Genomic DNA, 16870 nt, shown 5'->3' with positions numbered 1-16870 from the left:
GGGACCAGGTGAGCAGATTACCTGAACTAAAATCGAGTTCCTAGAGAGCAACATTTAGGAGTTCTGTGGCCTCTTCATCCCTTTCCAAGCTCCGGACCTCGCGTAGCCACCTTCCCATCATGGCCTCTGTTTTTGTAATTGTCTCGACGCACACCCCGCCCACTGACCCGGAATTCTTTTCTGCTAGGGTCGCTGGACCCCAAGCCCCTGGTTTTGCGCCTGCGCGCCAAGGCGGCTCAGATGCCGGCGGTCTCTGAGAGAGAGGAAAAATGGCGCTTGACGGACCGGAGCAGGTATGGCGGCTGCAGCGGCCGGGCGGGGACGGGGGCTCGATGCGAAGCAGGCGTGATCGGAGGTGGGCCGCCGGCCGGGGCAAGAGGATCGGGTGGGTTGGGTGGGTCGAGGGTGGATGGACCAATCCGGACTGGGCCCTGCCTGGGACTGCATCTGCTGTGTCAGCGCCGCGCCCGGCGGGTCAGAGCAGGGCCGGGAGAGGAAGACACCGTGAAGTGGAGTGAATGAGAGGAACGACGGGAACGGGAAGCGCCCCGTCCGCGAGTCGCAGGAGGTAGGGCCCGGTCCTCCTGGTGGCTCCGCCTGTAGTAATGATACCTCGGGTTTTTATAACGCTTGACTCGCTGCATAGCGTTCTGTGTGTGTTGCCTGTTGATCCTCCTGGAGGTCTTATGAGGTAGGCAGCATTCTCATTCTGCTTTTCGTCTCGGGGAAGTAGAGGGTTCTAAAGAGATGGACTGAGGCATTCGAACCCAAATCTTATTCCTCCAAAGTCCAAGCTGGAAGTGGGTTTTTCCCTTGCATTTTTTTGGCCTGTTTAATAATTACAGTGTGTTTTCAGATGGAGCTGGAAGAGGGGAAGACTGGCAGTGGACTCCGCCAGTATTACCTGTCCAAGATTGAAGAACTCCAGGTGAGGACGGGCTCCAGAGGTCCAAAGGCAGCTAGAAGGGGGATGAAGGATTGATGGAATAAGCTTCTATAAACCCATATAATCCACTGGGGGCGCAGAAGTAGTAACTGGTCAACTTAGAAAGTATATGAACTTAAGTCTCTTGTTTCTCTCAACTCCCACCCTTTTGAAGGTAATCGGTATTCAGAGTTTATTGCACATCGTGAAGAGTCAAATTTTAATCTAAAAGGTACTCTTAGCCAAATGCCATTCTGTCTAGAAGTCGTCTGAATGTGAGGCTTTGTTTCATAAGGGCACACGAAGGTTCAGATGAGATTAGCACACAGGCTGGGGCAGGGTGAGAGTGGAAGGGCATACAGAATTCCCTGGTCTGTATAATGCCAATTTCATGGGACTGAATGAAAAGGAATTGGTCAACCCAAAAGGAATTGGGCAACCCAGTGCTCTAGCCCAAAGAGGGAGCAGGGACCCTAGCATTAAGGAAGATACAAATTTGGATGAAGGAAAGTCACAAGGGCGATCTCTATACTCCCACTATATTTGCAGCTGTCATATTAGATTTATCATTTTCGAAGTGCTCTTATATGTGATGTCATTTGTTCTTCCTAATAGTCCAGAAAAGAGGCAGGGTAGGTGATGCTGTATCTACTTACGATTTGGTAACAGATCTTGACCTTTTAAATTGTTTTCCTTAGTTTTACCTACCTGTTAATTGGCAGCAGTGGGGTTAGAACTTAGGCTTCTGACTCCGTGATCTTCCCACTCTACCATGTCGTTGTCTCGCAAGAAATTGACTACGTGGGGCAGCTGTAACTTTTCTCCATTAGGGCTTGTTATTCCTGGACCAGTGTGTTAGGACAATTAGCCTTTTTTGGTGGCTGCCCTAGGCCCCAGAGGGACTCTTGGAAGAAAGGACAGGGTCTTTAGGATCCTGTTGGACAATCTGGAACGTGCAGGTGCCCTGTGCTCTTCTGTCACTCAGCTCATACCAGCCTATGAGGATCTTGGCCAAGAGCTTAACCTCCTAGTGTTTTCTGCTCTGTTTCTTGTCCTCCATAGCTGATTGTAAATGATAAGAGCCAAAATCTCCGGAGGCTGCAGGCACAGAGGAATGAGCTTAATGCAAAAGGTGAGGAGGGAAGATGGGAAGGCTGCACTTGGACAGTCTGTGCGAGGTCTGACTGTTTGAATCTCCCTAAATTGAGACTTCACGTTTGGTGCTTATTTCTCATGGAGTCTGAGGTTACGCTTTGCACTGTTACATTGTTCTTCACATGCATGCCTCGCCTGAGCTGCATTGTAATCCCGTTAGAGGCCTAAATTTTGACTTTCTTTTTGTGGTCTTCTAAAACCAGAATGGTGCTTCATTCATGCCTATTGAATTGGGTCCTAGGAAGGGGGACATCAAAGAAGCCGGGTGACCATTATGTCTGTTTCCCATCCAGTTCGCCTGCTGCGGGAAGAACTACAGCTGCTGCAGGAACAGGGCTCCTACGTGGGGGAAGTAGTCCGGGCCATGGATAAGAAAAAAGTGTTGGTTAAGGTAAAGGCACCATGACCCCCAGGGAGCAGCCCAATGCCCAGTGCATTCCCATCCCTCTGTGTGTAGTCTTGCCAGGACACTGTTCCGTTATTTTGGGGCACATGGGTCTTCCTGGGAGAGGTGGGTGGTTCGGTGGTTGTCAGGAAAGGTCATGAACCCTCGTTTCTTTAGGTGCATCCTGAAGGCAAGTTTGTCGTAGATGTGGACAAGAACATCGATATCAACGACGTGAGTGCAGCAGGTGAGGTGGGAGGTTGGGCTCAGCTCTTACCATACCACTTCCTGAAACTCTCCCCTTGCCCAGGTGACACCCAATTGCCGGGTGGCTCTAAGAAACGACAGCTACACACTGCACAAGATCTTGCCCAACAAGGTAGACCCACTGGTGTCACTGATGATGGTGGAGAAGGTGCCAGATTCAACCTATGAGATGATCGGTGGACTGGACAAGCAGATTAAGGAGATCAAAGAAGTGATCGAGCTTCCTGTCAAGCATCCTGAGCTCTTTGAAGCGCTGGGCATTGCGCAGCCCAAGGTGAGAACCAAGGTTTCTGAGGAAGGGTCATGCTGTTATTGGCACATCCTGTTCCAGCCAAAGTGAGTACAGGGCTCAGGAGGTGTAAGGACATACTACACCCCACTTACACTGGCCTTCCCCACGGGAAAGGGGCCAGGGGGGGTGGTGCCAGGGTACTGAGGTGGCTCAGAGAAGAGCACTAGGAAGGACCCCGATGTTCATTATTTAAACCCCTAGCATCTAGGACGGGGCCTACTCCAGAGTGAGCACTTGGTAAATGTTCCGTAGTGTAATGTTGGGACTGGCTTCTGCCCTGAGTCCTGCTATTTCTCTCTAGGGGGTGCTGCTGTATGGACCCCCAGGCACTGGGAAGACATTGTTGGCTCGGGCTGTGGCTCATCATACAGACTGCACCTTTATTCGTGTCTCCGGCTCTGAATTGGTACAGAAATTCATTGGGGAAGGTAACTATGGCTAGAAACACGAAAACCAAGCAGAAGTGAGGGAGTGGAGGTGAGGGTAGGGAGCTCATTGCCTCCTTAATGCCAGCTTGGCCTCTGCACAGGGGCAAGAATGGTGAGGGAGCTGTTTGTCATGGCACGAGAACACGCTCCATCTATCATCTTCATGGACGAAATTGACTCCATTGGCTCCTCGCGGTTGGAGGGGGGTTCTGGAGGGGACAGTGAGGTGCAGCGGACAATGCTAGAGCTGCTCAACCAGCTGGATGGCTTTGAGGCCACCAAGAACATAAAGGTGAGGTGGTGTCCAAGGGAAGGCCCTGGGTGAGCTGCAGCCCGAGGAAGGGCTTGGCTGATGCTGCCGCCACTGCCTTTCTCCACTCAGGTTATCATGGCTACTAATAGGATTGACATCCTGGACTCCGCACTGCTTCGCCCCGGGCGCATCGACAGAAAAATTGAATTCCCACCCCCCAATGAGGAGGTTTGTGAGTGGCAGAGCTGGGAGTGGCTCTGGCTGTGGGGGGAGGCCACAGGGCTTAGACTTTCCCTCTCTCTCCCCTCTCTAGGCCCGCCTGGACATCTTAAAGATTCATTCTCGGAAAATGAACCTGACCCGGGGGATCAACCTGCGGAAAATTGCTGAGCTCATGCCTGGAGCATCAGGGGCTGAAGTGAAGGTAATTAGAGAGCCCAAGGAAAAGGAGGCAGAAAGCTGTGGGTTCCAGGGCACAGCAACAGTGCCTGGCTTCCTTTCTCTTCAGGGCGTGTGCACCGAAGCCGGCATGTACGCCCTGCGGGAGCGGCGAGTCCACGTCACCCAGGAGGACTTCGAGATGGCTGTAGCCAAGGTAGAGGCCTCTGTCTTTCTGACCTTGCTGATGGGGTCTCGAGCGGGGGTGGGGTAGAGCATGTGTTCGCTGTCCCGTTTATGACGTAATGCTTTCTCTCTCCAGGTCATGCAGAAGGATAGTGAGAAAAATATGTCTATCAAGAAGCTCTGGAAGTGAGGTGCTTGTCTTTCGTGTGGGTCCCTCAAATAAAGCTCTGCGGGACAAGCCCTTAAGGACTTCAGTCTGTTACTGAGTGGCCACCTGTGCAATGACCAGGTCCGGGTACCGCCAATAAACAAGGATTTATTTGGAAATTTCCAAACCTGCCAGAAGTGGCACTTGCCAAGCCCTGGGGTCCACCCTCCTACCAAGCTCCAAAGGGCAACAATGGTCCTCCCCACCACCCCCCTCACGTTCCCCTGCCCTCCACCAAGCACGCACACCCGTACCTCAGGCCATGCCAGAGAACTGGAGTCCCCTCTGAGGAGGCTCTACCACCCTGAGCTCAAGAGCTGGGGTGGCAGCCCTCTGGCATCTGAGGAGATGATGGCGGCCAAAGCCGCTTGCATAGATTGAGGAAAGAAAAAATGGAAGGAGGCACCAAACAGGGCTCCCTGAAAACCCCAACTTACCCCTGTACAAAAAAAGTGGCTCCCGCATAGAAAAACCTGCTTCCCACATAGTGCAAATACCCAAAGAAAAGGAAAAACCAGCAGCAAGGCTGGGCTGGTAGGAATGGCAAAGAACTTTGGTTTCAAAAGGCTAGGAAGAGCATGAGCTGTGCTCCTCTTCCTCACCCAGCTCCCCAGAGGGAGCTCAGACACTGGCCCCAAGGGGGTCTGTAAACAAGCAAAGCCAGCGGGCCTGGTTCTGAACTGTCTCCGTGACAATGTCAAAGCACAGCCTCCAGCGGACCTACTTGGGCCTGCCTGCCTGCAGGGAGCAAGGAGGCATCTCCTGTGAACCCATTTAAAGCCAAAGTAGAAAGTAAGTATAAGGCTTTGGGGACCAAGCAACAAGGAATCCTATCACTACATTTATGAAACTACAGCTGGGGAGCAGAGGGTGACAGGAGACACCCCTCACCCTGTCCTTAGCCTATGTGTCTGTGGCCCCAGAGGGTGGTCCCCTTCCAGGCAGAGGAGGGGGTCCCTGAGCAGTTAGGTCAAGCGGATTCCCAGCACCTGTTCCAGTTCTTGCCTTCGCTGCTGCACCTGGAGAGAGAGGAGAGAGGAGTGGCTCGGGCCTCTGCCGCTCACAAGCTCAACAGGGCACACAGCGCAGGGCCTCACCTTGGCAAAAATGTGCCTCCCCACTGCTTCCTGGGCCCAGGGCTGGTGGTAGAAAGCAGCTCGTCTCTCCTCCTCAGGATTCCCAATCACATCGGTGATGATCTGCAGAGAGCCAGGAGGAGAGCTGTATGCAGCGCAATTCCCACCCCTGTGCAAGTCTGCCCCAGGAAGTAGAAGTAGTGATGGCGGCAAAAATCCCCTAGGGCCTAGCATGGGATCAACCTCAGGATGAGGACCACACCTTGAGGTCTCGGCGCTGGGAACGGAGCCATTCCTGGATGAAGTCCTGAGGGTCGGTGCTAAAGCTGAGCATGAAATCCCTCTGAGTCTTCAGCTGATTGATGGACTCAATGGTCTCGTGGATCTGGAGAAGGGAGTCCATGTGTCAGACTGGACCCCACTCTTAGGGACTCCTGTTTCCAAGCCCAACCCCAAAGGACTCTCAGATCCCATCCCAAGGCACTATCCGTATAGAAGTGCCCAAGAGAGCCTGCCCACCCCCATCCTGGGTCTCAGAGAAGGCTGGAGAGGCAGAGGGCCCACCTTGACATCAAGGGAGGCAATCTCCTGCTGATTGGTCGTAGAGGCCAGAAAATTGCTCATCTGGGCCTTGAGTGGGTCGTCTACCTCCACATCAATGTCATAACATGCTGTCTTCTTCTGGTCGTTTGGGTCTACACTGTAGGCAGGTCACAGGAGGGGAAGGGTAAGCACACAGCTATGTTCACCCCATCCACCTGGGCCAAACCTGCACCTGCTCAGGGAGCAAGAAACCGAACTTGCTACCGCTCTTCGGCTTTTAGATCAAACCAATGGTAAATGGCTCTGAAGTGGAAAGAGGGGGATGGGAAGGCTCTTTTACCTAATGACATGGTTGATGACAATGGGGTCTGGATGCTGCAGCAACCCAGCCAGCTTCATGGGAATCTCGGAGAAACGAAGTCGGCCACAACTGAAGATCTAGAGAGTACCAAAGGCTCAGTGATGCCTTTGAGAGCACAGAGGGAAGTGGACCATCCCAGGGTCAGTGTGGAGAATGAGGCCAAGAACTAGCCCCACAGGGCTGTGGAGCAGTGGGCAGGGCAGGGGCAGCGAGACTAGTGCGGAGGACAGAGGCCAGCTCACCTGGCGGAAGTACCGGTTGCAGTTGATATACTCGCGCTCGTGCCCGTCCTGCAGTTGGTTGTGTTTGATATAAAGCCACAGGGCCTGCATGATGGCCGCCCTGGTCTGTGTGTGCACCCCCAGCAGCCTTGCCAGTCGGGGGTCCAATTTGTACTGGGGAGGCTGGAGATGAACAAGGGGGAGTCAGGGGGTGGGGTTGTGTTCTTGTGAGAAACCAAAGTGGAAGGACAGGGCAGGACAGGAAGGGTTTACAACAGGAAGCTGCCCACCTCCCCCCAGAGGACTCCCTATGGCTCCAGACACGTGTCACCTGATGATCCAGCATGAGCAGGAGGGTGCACTTGACGTTGAGGTCTCCAGGCCGTTTCACCTGGAAGCCATCAGTCTCCTGGGTGGTGGGCATCCGGTGCCACTGGCAGGGAGGGAAGCAGACCTCGTCACCAAGGGAGTAGGCATGAGCATACACGCCTGGCCCTCCAAGGCCGCTTCTCTGCCCCCCCGCCCCGCCTCCGCAGCATGTCAGCCTGCGCTCCCCGTGCCCCAGGGCCTCTCACCTCCACCAGGTGGTTGTCAGGCCCGTACAGTTCCTTGTCCAGCTCAATGACAAGGCTCTTGAAGAATGAAGAAAACTTCCTCTTCTGTTTGCTAGGCTGGGGAACGGTAATGGTTGTGAGCTAAATGTGCTGCTGGGCCCTCAAACCTAACCCAGGCTAAGCCCCCGACAAGAGGATTATTTCAACTCCGAAGCTCGGGGTACTGAAGACTCGGGGGCCCTGAGGGAAGCAATGAGACTGGGCAAAGAGAGACTGGAGGCCAGGAAAGGGCTCTGTGTGCAGCCCCGCTGGTAGCCAATAGGGACTGAATTAGAAAGGGGTACCCCCTCCTCAAGACGCTTCACTGCCACCTGCAGGATAACTACTGTAACAACCAAACAAATCTTCAACCTCCCACCTCTACCTGGCTTGGAGCTGTGACCCCAAGCAGAGCCCTCTCTCTCAGGCAGGACTTCTCTGGAAGCGCTCCAGTGTTTGGCCCCAGTCTCAACCCCACACAGGCCTCCTCCCCTCCAGACACCACCTTTCCCAACTCACATCATCCAGCAGTTTTCCCTCCACTCGGAGTTCCCAGGAAGCCACCTTGTCCCCTGCAGGGGCTCCCCCGGGAGGCCCTGCAGTCCCCGCAGTATCGCCTTCTGCCTTGCTGGGACTGAACGTATTGGAAATATAGATTCGCAGCTTTCGTTTTTGCTAAAGAGAGACAGACAGCCAGCTAGAGGTGGGCCAACATGTTGGAAAACAATGCTACCCAATCTTCCAGTCTGAACTCATTTCAACATCAATACTGAGTGTAGACAAGGGGCCAGGCACCTCGTTAGGCACCGGAAATCAGGAGTCAGACATCCTGGTCCCAGACTTCAAGGAACTCACAGGGGAGACAGATGGACTACTGACAATTCCAACACAGCGGGATTGGTGATGTGACAGGACAGACAGGGTGCTGTATGTGAAGCTGTGAAGCCTCTAGCTAACACTTAAATGCAACTTGGACACCCATCATGGCCCCAAAGTATCCTTGTCTCTGGAAGCTTTCATCGCTCAGGGGACTGTTCTAGATTATTATTTTTAAAAAGGAGTGGGGTGTGGGGGGAGACAGGAACTACCCGATCTACTCTCTAGTCTTGTCCTTACAAACCTCTGACCATGATCTAGAACGATCTATAATGTTTACATTTTAAATCACGACCCACAATCCACATATATATATAAACATCTGAAACAAAATGTCATTAAATGATACTTTTACTACTATGGTAAATACTACACTACTGTGAAGTATTATAACTTCTATTTTATATTTTGTTAAAAACATGCTGGCCCCACCACATTAAATTGAGTTCATGCTCCACTAATGGGCTACATCCTGCAGTGTGAGAAATCGCAGCCCCGTGCTTGGCCCCCGGAAAACAAGGCCAAGAAGAGGCAGAGAAGTTTGGGAAGGCCCAGGGCTGGCCAGGGCTGCACACACACCGTCAGAGGCTTTTTGATGGCCTCTTGGATCTCCATCCGCTTTCGGGCAATGGTCTGGTCCAGCTTCCGCTCAAAAGCCAAGAGATCCATGTACGCCTGAGACTCTGGGACAAGCTCCCGAATCTGGAGGAAGGGAGGAATTCGGATTGTTTCTGCTGCAGCTCTGGCTCCTTGCTCCCCCATCCCAGGACTGGGGGAGCCTGATTGCACCCACAGTCCACCAGCCACTGGGCAGGCCTCCTTCACCCCCACCCAACATACTCACTCGCTGAGGTAGAACCTTATCTGCCATCTTCCTCCTCTTTAACCTAGGGAGGACGAAAACTCATTCAAGACGTCAGTGGTCCAAACACACCTTCCCCCACCCACCCCTCCAGCCCCTAGAACCCTCTCCCAGAAGAACCAGGAGTCTCCCTCAGTCATCAGAGTTCTTAGGACAGAAGGAACTATTCTGTTACCATCAGAGCTTAGCTGGGTGGAGGGAGGAGAAACAGGATGGTCTTACCCCCGGCGCTGGGCAGGCATTGGGGGCTGGGCCTGGGGCACAAGCAGGCGTTTGCGGAATGGGTCCATCATGGTGGGTGGCATGCCAGGTCGAAGAGGAGCAGCTGCGCCAAATGGGGAGCCGGCAGGGGGTCCCACCTGCAAGCCAGCCATGGGCATCCGGCTCCCTGGTGACATACCAGGCCGCTGGGGGAAGCAAGCAAATGGGGGTACATAGGTCAGTGGCAGGGCCCCATGGGGCCCACAGCCCATTCTCTCCATCCTTCTCCTGGGCTGGGTTGGGCCCGAAGTAGCACACCGCCCAGCCCAGGTTGGAGGGCCAGGAACAAAGGGGAGCAGGTGCTGGAGAGGAGAAATGTAAACCACGCCTGCCCTGCCCCCTTCACCCGCCCTGGCATCGGTGCCAGCAAATGAGGCCTGCCAGAACCTGGGGGTGGGAGGAGGGCCTGTGGGAGTGTTCCAGGGCCTGTCACCACCTTCCAGCCCCCGCACGCGATGCCCAGCTCCCTGGGACCAGCCGGCTATGAGGCACTCCTGACAGTCTCACATGGCCCCACCAAGCCCTCCTACCCAACCTGAGAGAAAAGCATGGCATGGGGGCAGTGTCACAGCTGGGTGGAGGGGTGCAGTGTGATAGGAGTAGGCAAAACCCCAACATCCATCTCCTGGCACCCGCCCAGCGGTGTGACCAAGGGGAGGAAGTCAGTCCGAGAGGCTGGCATGCCCATCAGGCAGCAGCCCCCTAGGTGAGCAAGTTCCAACAGGATGGCTTGGAGCATGTCCCAACTGGTGGGGATGGCCTCAGGCAGAGTCCAGAGACCATCTGGTCACCATATGGCTCCTACTTACAACCCAGACCTGGACCCTTCTCTCCTCCTCCCTGCAGCCCTGTTCCCTACCCCGATGCCAGAAGACCCCAAGAGGAAAGCCGTGGCTCCCGGGTGGCCTCTGGGAGAGCAGCCGGCACCTGGCCTCTGTCTGTGGTCCATGCACCACCTGGCCTCTGGAGCCGACGGAGCCTTAACTCAGCCCGCACAGTCTCAAATTGGAGAAAAGAAATAAGATTATCCTGGGATACAAGATCAGTCATAGGATCACCAGGAATCTGGGTGACAGAAACGGCTTCTGTAGAAGCCTGCAGAAGGATTTCCCACAGAGGTCCAGCTCCCCAACATTTCTGGGAGTCACCCTGGTCCCATGCCCCCCTCCCCACAGCTGCTCCCTGCAAGGCCTGTTTGGCAGCTCTGCCTCGCACACACTGTCCCTGGCAGCTTCACAGGGCTGGCCCCAGGGCCCAGATTATGCAACCTGCACAACTACCCAACCAAGCCAGGCTGGGTGGGGACTTGCACCAAATCAGAGAACCCCAACCCCTGGCCCAGTATCATGGAGATGAATTGCTTCTCCTACTTTTTCATCTAGCACTGAACTCATGTTCTCAGCACAGAGGGTCAGACTCCTGACCAAAGGCAGAGATGGAGAAAAATGACCCAGAGATGTAGGGAAAGGCAAAGGAGGAGGTGGCGGGAGCATTTGGGAGAATGGTGTAGTTAACATAGGCGGCTCTGGGGCCTCAGGAGTCCTGCCACAATTTTTCCTCATCAGGAAAAGATTCAGCTGAGCTGTTGAAAGGTGAAAAACAGCCTGTTTCTTAGCATTAGTGAGCCATGGCCAGAGATTACAGGAAAAAACTCAAGTGTGGCCACAGCTGTAAGCCCAGGCTCCAGACATCCTAGATGTATTTTCCCCACCCTGAGCCTGAGCTGGAGGGAAGGAACAACCGAAGCAGCGGGGTCTGCAGAGAACGAGCCAGGGCCCTGTGGTCCCAGGGAAGCTACTCACTCAAGCGTTCACAAAACCTCCTGGGCACCACCCATCCCTCCTAGGCAGGTGCTCCTGTAGCAGGAAGTCCCAAGTCAAGGCAGCACAGGCAGGGCCTAGAATAGGCTCCTCCCAGACATCTGCTCCTCACTTCCCAGGCACAGAGCCCCCGGCTCGCCTAGGGCTCCAGGCTTCTCCCAAGAGAGAGAAGGGGCCCAGGGGAAGGTTGCTTACAGCTCAAGAAGTCCCAGCTTGGTCCTGCCAAGCTCCACATCTGCTCTTTGAAGCACCAGAAACTCCTCTTCAAAATAAAAAACCCAAGAGGAAAACACACACACACAAACCCCCAGGTCAGGTCTCTCGCCGCCTGCAGTAGAGGTAGGTAGGCCTGGCTCATTGCCCTGAATGAACCTCGGAAGTGTGTGACTACATCCTCTCCCCAGCCCACGTCCTAAATGGGCCTCTACCTCCACCACACAGGACAGCAGGGGCACGTGGCCAGGCCTGATGCTGCTGCCTCCAGAGAGCACGCAACACCCTGCCTCAGAGCCGTTGGCCGGGCCTGAGAGAAGAAAACATACCCCTCCGTAAGTAGAACGTATTTTGAACTCTGGAGTGAACCCAACAATCTGTGTTTCTTTGGGTTTTGTTTTTTTTCATTTCTCATTTTCCTTAAGCTCCTCTGTTAAGTATGATCCACAGCTAGAACCACGGTGTGGAGGGAGGTGGGTCATCACTTCCCTTCTTTCCATGGGCTCCTCTACTTGCCCAGCTTGGGCCCTGAAACCCTCGCTCTTCTAGCTCACCTCATGTGCCCTAACAGACAGGAACCCCTTTGCTCCTCAGATCTCAAGTCCCATCTCCTGGAAGTCCCACAACTGGACTTGCAAAGAGGCCAAGCAGGATCTTCCTCGAACTCGGCCAGAGTGAACTGGGTCCTCCCTCTCCCCTTCGACCTCCACTGCCCCCCCTCCCTGGAAGAGGGGGAGGAGGTGATGAAGAGCTGGTGGGATAGGAAGCCTGCGGAAGCAGAGGCTCAGTGCCTTCCCCTTGGTCCCCAACCCTAGCAGCCTGGGGCTACCAGCCAGTCAGCTGGACCTTGCCACTGGCCTAAGAGCACTCCCTACACACGTTCTCTCAGAGAGAACCCGTTCTCTCTGGGGGTTCTCCCCAGGCCACACAGCACACAGGTTTCAAGCAGAGGACACTGGACAGGCTCCTATCTCTTCCTTAGGGCCTTCTCAGTCCAAAGGCCCACAGGGAGACTCCAAGGCCAGTCCTCAGCTAGCCAGCCTAGGGGCTAGAACGACTCATGCACCCCTCAGCATCACCTTGGGCCCGTGAATCCCCAAGTGGGAAAGCAAGATGGGAGAGATGGAGTCGTTGGGGCCAGGTCTATCTCTGTCAATACCCAGATGCTTTGTTTTTGTTTTTTATAGGGAGGGAGAATGAGGAGTAAGAGGGAAAAATCACTGTCCCCAGTTAAGCATCTCTTTAGAAAGTGAGGGACCAGGGCTGGGGGCAGGGGGGCAGATACGCATACCCTATTCTATGAGGATCCATTTGTGGAGTCTCTATCTGGAGACAGGAGGAGGGAACAGAGTAAGCCCCAGCTTCCCTGGGAGATGAGCAAGGAAGCCAGTGACGAATGCTGGGGCACAGGGGTTGGGTGGAATATGGCACTGTTAGAACCTAAAGGCTACATAAAAGTGGAGAGGGAGTGGGAAAAAGGATGGGGACCATTCCCAAGCATTCTGGGGCAACCAGAAACAATGGACTGGGGAGGGGGGCAAATGATGAGCCCCACCAGCAGGGTCAGGCCCTAAGAATGGAGTCTCTGCCTCTCCATGGCCTTTGAAGCTGCAACCTGAGAAGCTCTCTCCTTGAAGCCAAACTCCAAAGGGGTCAGGACAGAACTCTTTGAAGCAACTCTTGCAGGCTCCTCCAGCCCCAGACCAGCAGGGCTCAGCGGAGCGTCTCTGCTCCTGCAGACTAATCAACTCCTGGACACTAGGACACCAGGCGGAAAGCCAAAAAGAAAGTCTGCCCAGAGTGGGCTGGGCTTTCCGCCTCCCTCAGGCCTGGCCACCACCACCACCTCTGGTCGAACCCAGAGCCATCCCATGCGAGGGCTCCGGGGCCTGACCTGAAGTAGACCCTGCCTGGCACAGGCTGAGATCCCCTTGCTCTGTGCTCGACCTCCCATGCTGTGGGAAGCCAGGCCCTTCTTCCTCCTCATCGGCAGCTGGGAGCCATCTCAGACACGCTAGAGCTCTGCCAGTTCCCAACGAGAAAAAAAAACAGCGCAGACTTGGAGTGGGACCAAGGCCAATGCAGGGTAATCCTGGTTCCTCAGTGAGGGCCTTTTGCAAAACTTTCTCAGCACTTCCCTGAACCCCCTACCCTCAGATATACACTAGACTTCTCAACCCACTCGCTCCGACTCCTCCATCTCTCACTCAGAATCCCTGTTCCAAAAAAGCCTCCAAACCCTCCCAACCGCTTCAAACCCTCCACCCCACAGTCGCTCTTACCCTCTCCCCCCAACTGCCCCACCACCCGGCCTTGCCCTCCACCGTGTCCCGCGCACTCCGCATGCAGGGCCCCTTGTGCCCAGTGTCCAGGCGGCTGCCCCGGGGCCCTCACTCGAGGCCCCCATCGCCCCCAGCCCCGGGCGTGCTCGCGGGGCCACCCGCCCATCCGCGCTGCTCACCTGGTACTGCGCCGCGGGGCCCGCGGGGCCCATGGGGCGGAAGGCGGCGGCCCCGGGGCCCCCCACGCCTCCAGCCGGCCCTGGCCCCCTGAGCGCCGGTCCGGGCAGCATGCCGGGTCCCGCTGGCGGAGGCGGCGCTCCCAGGGCCGCGGCAACGGCGCCGCCACCAGGACTCAGCGGAGGCAGCGGGAACCCGCCCGCGCCACGGCCCGACATCGCTCCGTCCCGTCCGGCGCTGTCGCGATCCGGGCTCCGGACTCCGTGTCGAGTCCGCTCCGCGATCCGTGCTCCGGGACTTTCCGATCTAAATTCCGGGTTCTGGGGTTTGTTGATCCGGGTTCCGGGATTTCCCAATCCAAGTTCTCGAGTTCCTCGCAGACCCGGTTGGGGGCAGGGCCGATCCTGATTCCGGTCCTGCCCGGGGAATTCCGGATCCGGGATCTGCTGCAGGCCCGCCTGTCGCCCGCGGCCTCGGGAGGTTTGGCCGCCGGAGTCCAGTTACCCGGAGGCGGCAACTAACTCCCTGCTCCGCCCAAACAAGCCCAGCGCTAGGCCCCGCCCAGAACCAGCAGCCCAATGCCAGGATGCCTCCTCAAATCCCGCCCCACGCGAGACCCGCCCCTAACAGGCACTGCCCCTAACCGCCAGCCCCAGAGCCACGCCCACACCCCTTGGGCCAGCCCTTGGCCGGAGGGGCGGGGACGAAAAGCTCCGCAGGAAGCGCTGTGCAAGGCGCGGGGTCAGAGGTTGAAGGTTACTTAGGGCTTCAACAGTGAATGGGTAGTTGCTGATCTCGCCCGGTTGTAGCCAACTCCTGGAGGGTCCCAGCTACGCTCCCTGAAAATAGTTTAAGTCTCCTTTCTACATTTTTCAGCACTGAAGACAACATAGAGCTGTCCCCTGAGGCAGAAGAGCCGCCAACTTCACTTTGTTTAAAAGCGCATCCTGGTGGCTCAGCGCTGCCAAGGGACATCGGCTGCCCCAGACCCGATCCAGCTGTGTGAAGGGCTGACTTGGCCAAGCGCCGAGTTCTTATCGCATATTTTCAAAGTGTCTCTGCCTCACTTTAAGGAAGCCTAGTACTTGACTCCACAGGAAATGATTCTAGGGGGAGGAATTTTGCATTATAAGAAAACTCCCTGCAGTAGGGAGTAAATAAGGTCTTTCTCCAGGATTTATAGTACTTAATTGAAAAAAATTTTTCAATACCTTTTCAGAAACCACTGCCCTGCATCATAAGGTATTCAAAATAAAGTGCTTCAGCTGTGTCACAGAGCCTACGTTGTGGTCATCCGGGGTTTTCTCCCCATCATATAGACCAGTGCTTAAACTTTAATAAGCATAAGAAACATCTGGGGCTCTTATTTAAAACGCAAATTATGATTCAGTAGGTCTGGGGTCTGGGGCAGGGCTCAAGTTTCTGCATTTCTTTTATTTATTTATTTATTTATTTATTTATTTATTTATTTATTTATTTAAATAATTTGTTAACATATACTGTATTATTAGGTTCAGGGTAGAGTTTTGTGATTCATCAGTTGCATATAACACCCAGTGCTCATTATATCAAGTGCCTTCCCTAATGCCCATCACCCAGTTACCCCATCCCCCCACACCTCCCCTCCAGCAGCCCTCAGTTTGTTCCCTAGAGTTAGGAGTCTCTTATGGTTTGCCTCTCTCTGTTTCCATCTTATTTTTCATCTGTTTTGTTTCTTAAATTTCACATGAGTGAAATCATGTGGTATGTCTTTCTCTGACTTATTTCGCTTAGCATAATACACTCTAGTGCCATCCACATCGTTGGAAATGGCAAGATTTCATTCTTTTGATGGCTGAGTAATATTCCATTTGAGATCTATATATCTATTGATCTATATATAATTTCTTCTTTATCCATTCATCCCTCGATGGACATCTGGGCTCTTTCCATATTTTGGCAGTTGTGGACATAAACATTGGTGCATGTGCTCCTTCCAATCACTATTTTTGTATCCCTTTGGAAAAATACCTAGTAGTGCAATTGCTTCTAGAGCTCCAAAGCAATGCTGTTGCTACTCAGACAACAATTTTGAGTATCTAAGATTGATTTGCACTATATAATTTCTCTGCTTTGTTTTCATCTCTAACCAAGTCTTGCATCATAGCACCCCAAATGCTGTTTATAGTACAGTCCTCCAGCCCTTTTTAGAAATCAGTTCTGCTCACCTGTACTTCCTGGTATCCTTCCTCCAGTGATGAACCCTGCTCTGCTGCTGCTTTCTTGCCTCTTGGTCTTCACAGAGCTCACTCTCCTCTTTCTGCCTAAAAGTGGGTTACCTGCCAGTCTTGAGAGCCGGCCATTGGAATTGTTGCAGTCATTGAACCAGGGCCCCTTCCCACCCTGTAAAGTGGGTAAAAAATTCATGATAATGCATTAATGTCCATTTTAAGACTTTCAAGCTCCTAGAGCAACTTTAGAGTTCTAGAGGAAGTAGTAAGGGCAAATCCCCTGGGGAGCTATTTCAAAATATCCCTGCCAGCCACCCCCCTACACAACACACACACACACACACACACACATACACACACACACACACACACACACACACACACAAATACAATGGCTTCCAGTGTTATATTTTAAGAATAAGCCTCCCAGTATTGTACACCTGAAACTAATATAACACTGTATATTAATTATACTAGAATTAAAATTTAAAAACATAACAGAAAAAGCCCCCCAGGTAATTCTGATACAACCTGCCTTGTAGAGAAACTTTCCTCTAGAAAACAGACAAGCTAATAAGTGTATTTTAAAAAAAGACAAAACAGTTAAATGTAATTCAGGTCCTCTTTATCCCTTGTTTAAATCCCTCCCCAGCTTCCCATTGCTCTTAGATTGAATGTCATACTTCCTCTCATGACATGTAAGTTTCTGCAGGACCTGACTCCTGCTTATCTCCTTGGGCTCATTTTAAAATTGCTGCCTTTGGTTCTCTAAGAGTCAGTCCAGAGGTTCTCCTGGCAATTTCTCAAACTGCTAAGCCCCTTCCAACCTCAGAGCCTCTCTACTTCCAGCTTTCTTAGCTTTTCCACCCTCTCCCTTGACTTTATTTCCCACCAAGTG

The 16870-nt window shown here is 53.7% G+C and overlaps 2 protein-coding genes across 4 annotated transcripts; one reads left to right on the top strand and one right to left on the bottom strand.

The window, feature by feature from the left end:
• Positions 1 to 178: 178 nt before the first annotated feature.
• Positions 179 to 4515, top strand: PSMC5 (proteasome 26S subunit, ATPase 5). 3 transcript variants are annotated; one of them, XM_045814150.2, is made up of 12 exons: positions 179 to 293; positions 857 to 928; positions 1988 to 2057; positions 2374 to 2471; positions 2643 to 2699; positions 2776 to 3006; positions 3326 to 3452; positions 3554 to 3744; positions 3835 to 3933; positions 4019 to 4129; positions 4214 to 4300; positions 4406 to 4515. In XM_045814150.2, the coding sequence occupies exons 1-12, from the start codon at positions 270 to 272 to the stop codon at positions 4457 to 4459; spliced, it is 1221 nt and encodes a 406-aa protein (XP_045670106.1). In that variant the 5' UTR covers positions 179 to 269; the 3' UTR covers positions 4460 to 4515. The 3 variants fall into 3 exon arrangements, with proteins under 3 accessions (XP_045670106.1, XP_045670108.1, XP_045670107.1); XM_045814152.2 differs by lacking the exon at positions 179 to 293 and adding an exon at positions 422 to 568; XM_045814151.2 differs by lacking the exon at positions 179 to 293 and adding an exon at positions 591 to 691.
• Positions 4516 to 4565: 50 nt separating this feature from the next.
• On the bottom strand, positions 4566 to 14283 carry SMARCD2 (SWI/SNF related BAF chromatin remodeling complex subunit D2). Its single transcript, XM_045814149.2, has 13 exons — positions 13765 to 14283; positions 9232 to 9416; positions 8992 to 9034; positions 8727 to 8849; positions 7791 to 7946; positions 7254 to 7349; positions 7010 to 7111; positions 6700 to 6861; positions 6437 to 6534; positions 6118 to 6253; positions 5816 to 5938; positions 5575 to 5676; positions 4566 to 5496 (listed from the first exon to the last, which is right to left on the bottom strand). Exons 1-13 carry the CDS (start codon positions 13978 to 13980, stop codon positions 5443 to 5445), a joined length of 1596 nt encoding a protein of 531 aa, XP_045670105.1. The 5' UTR covers positions 13981 to 14283; the 3' UTR covers positions 4566 to 5442.
• Positions 14284 to 16870: the final 2587 nt, after the last annotated feature.

The sequence above is a fragment of the Ursus americanus genome, chromosome 23 (genome assembly GCF_024610735.1).
Source record: "Ursus americanus isolate L20-20 chromosome 23, mUrsAme1.1.p, whole genome shotgun sequence".
Lineage (NCBI taxonomy): Eukaryota > Metazoa > Chordata > Mammalia > Carnivora > Ursidae > Ursus > Ursus americanus.
Note: the sequence above shows the minus strand (reverse complement) of the source record. Positions and strands in the feature narration are given on the sequence as shown.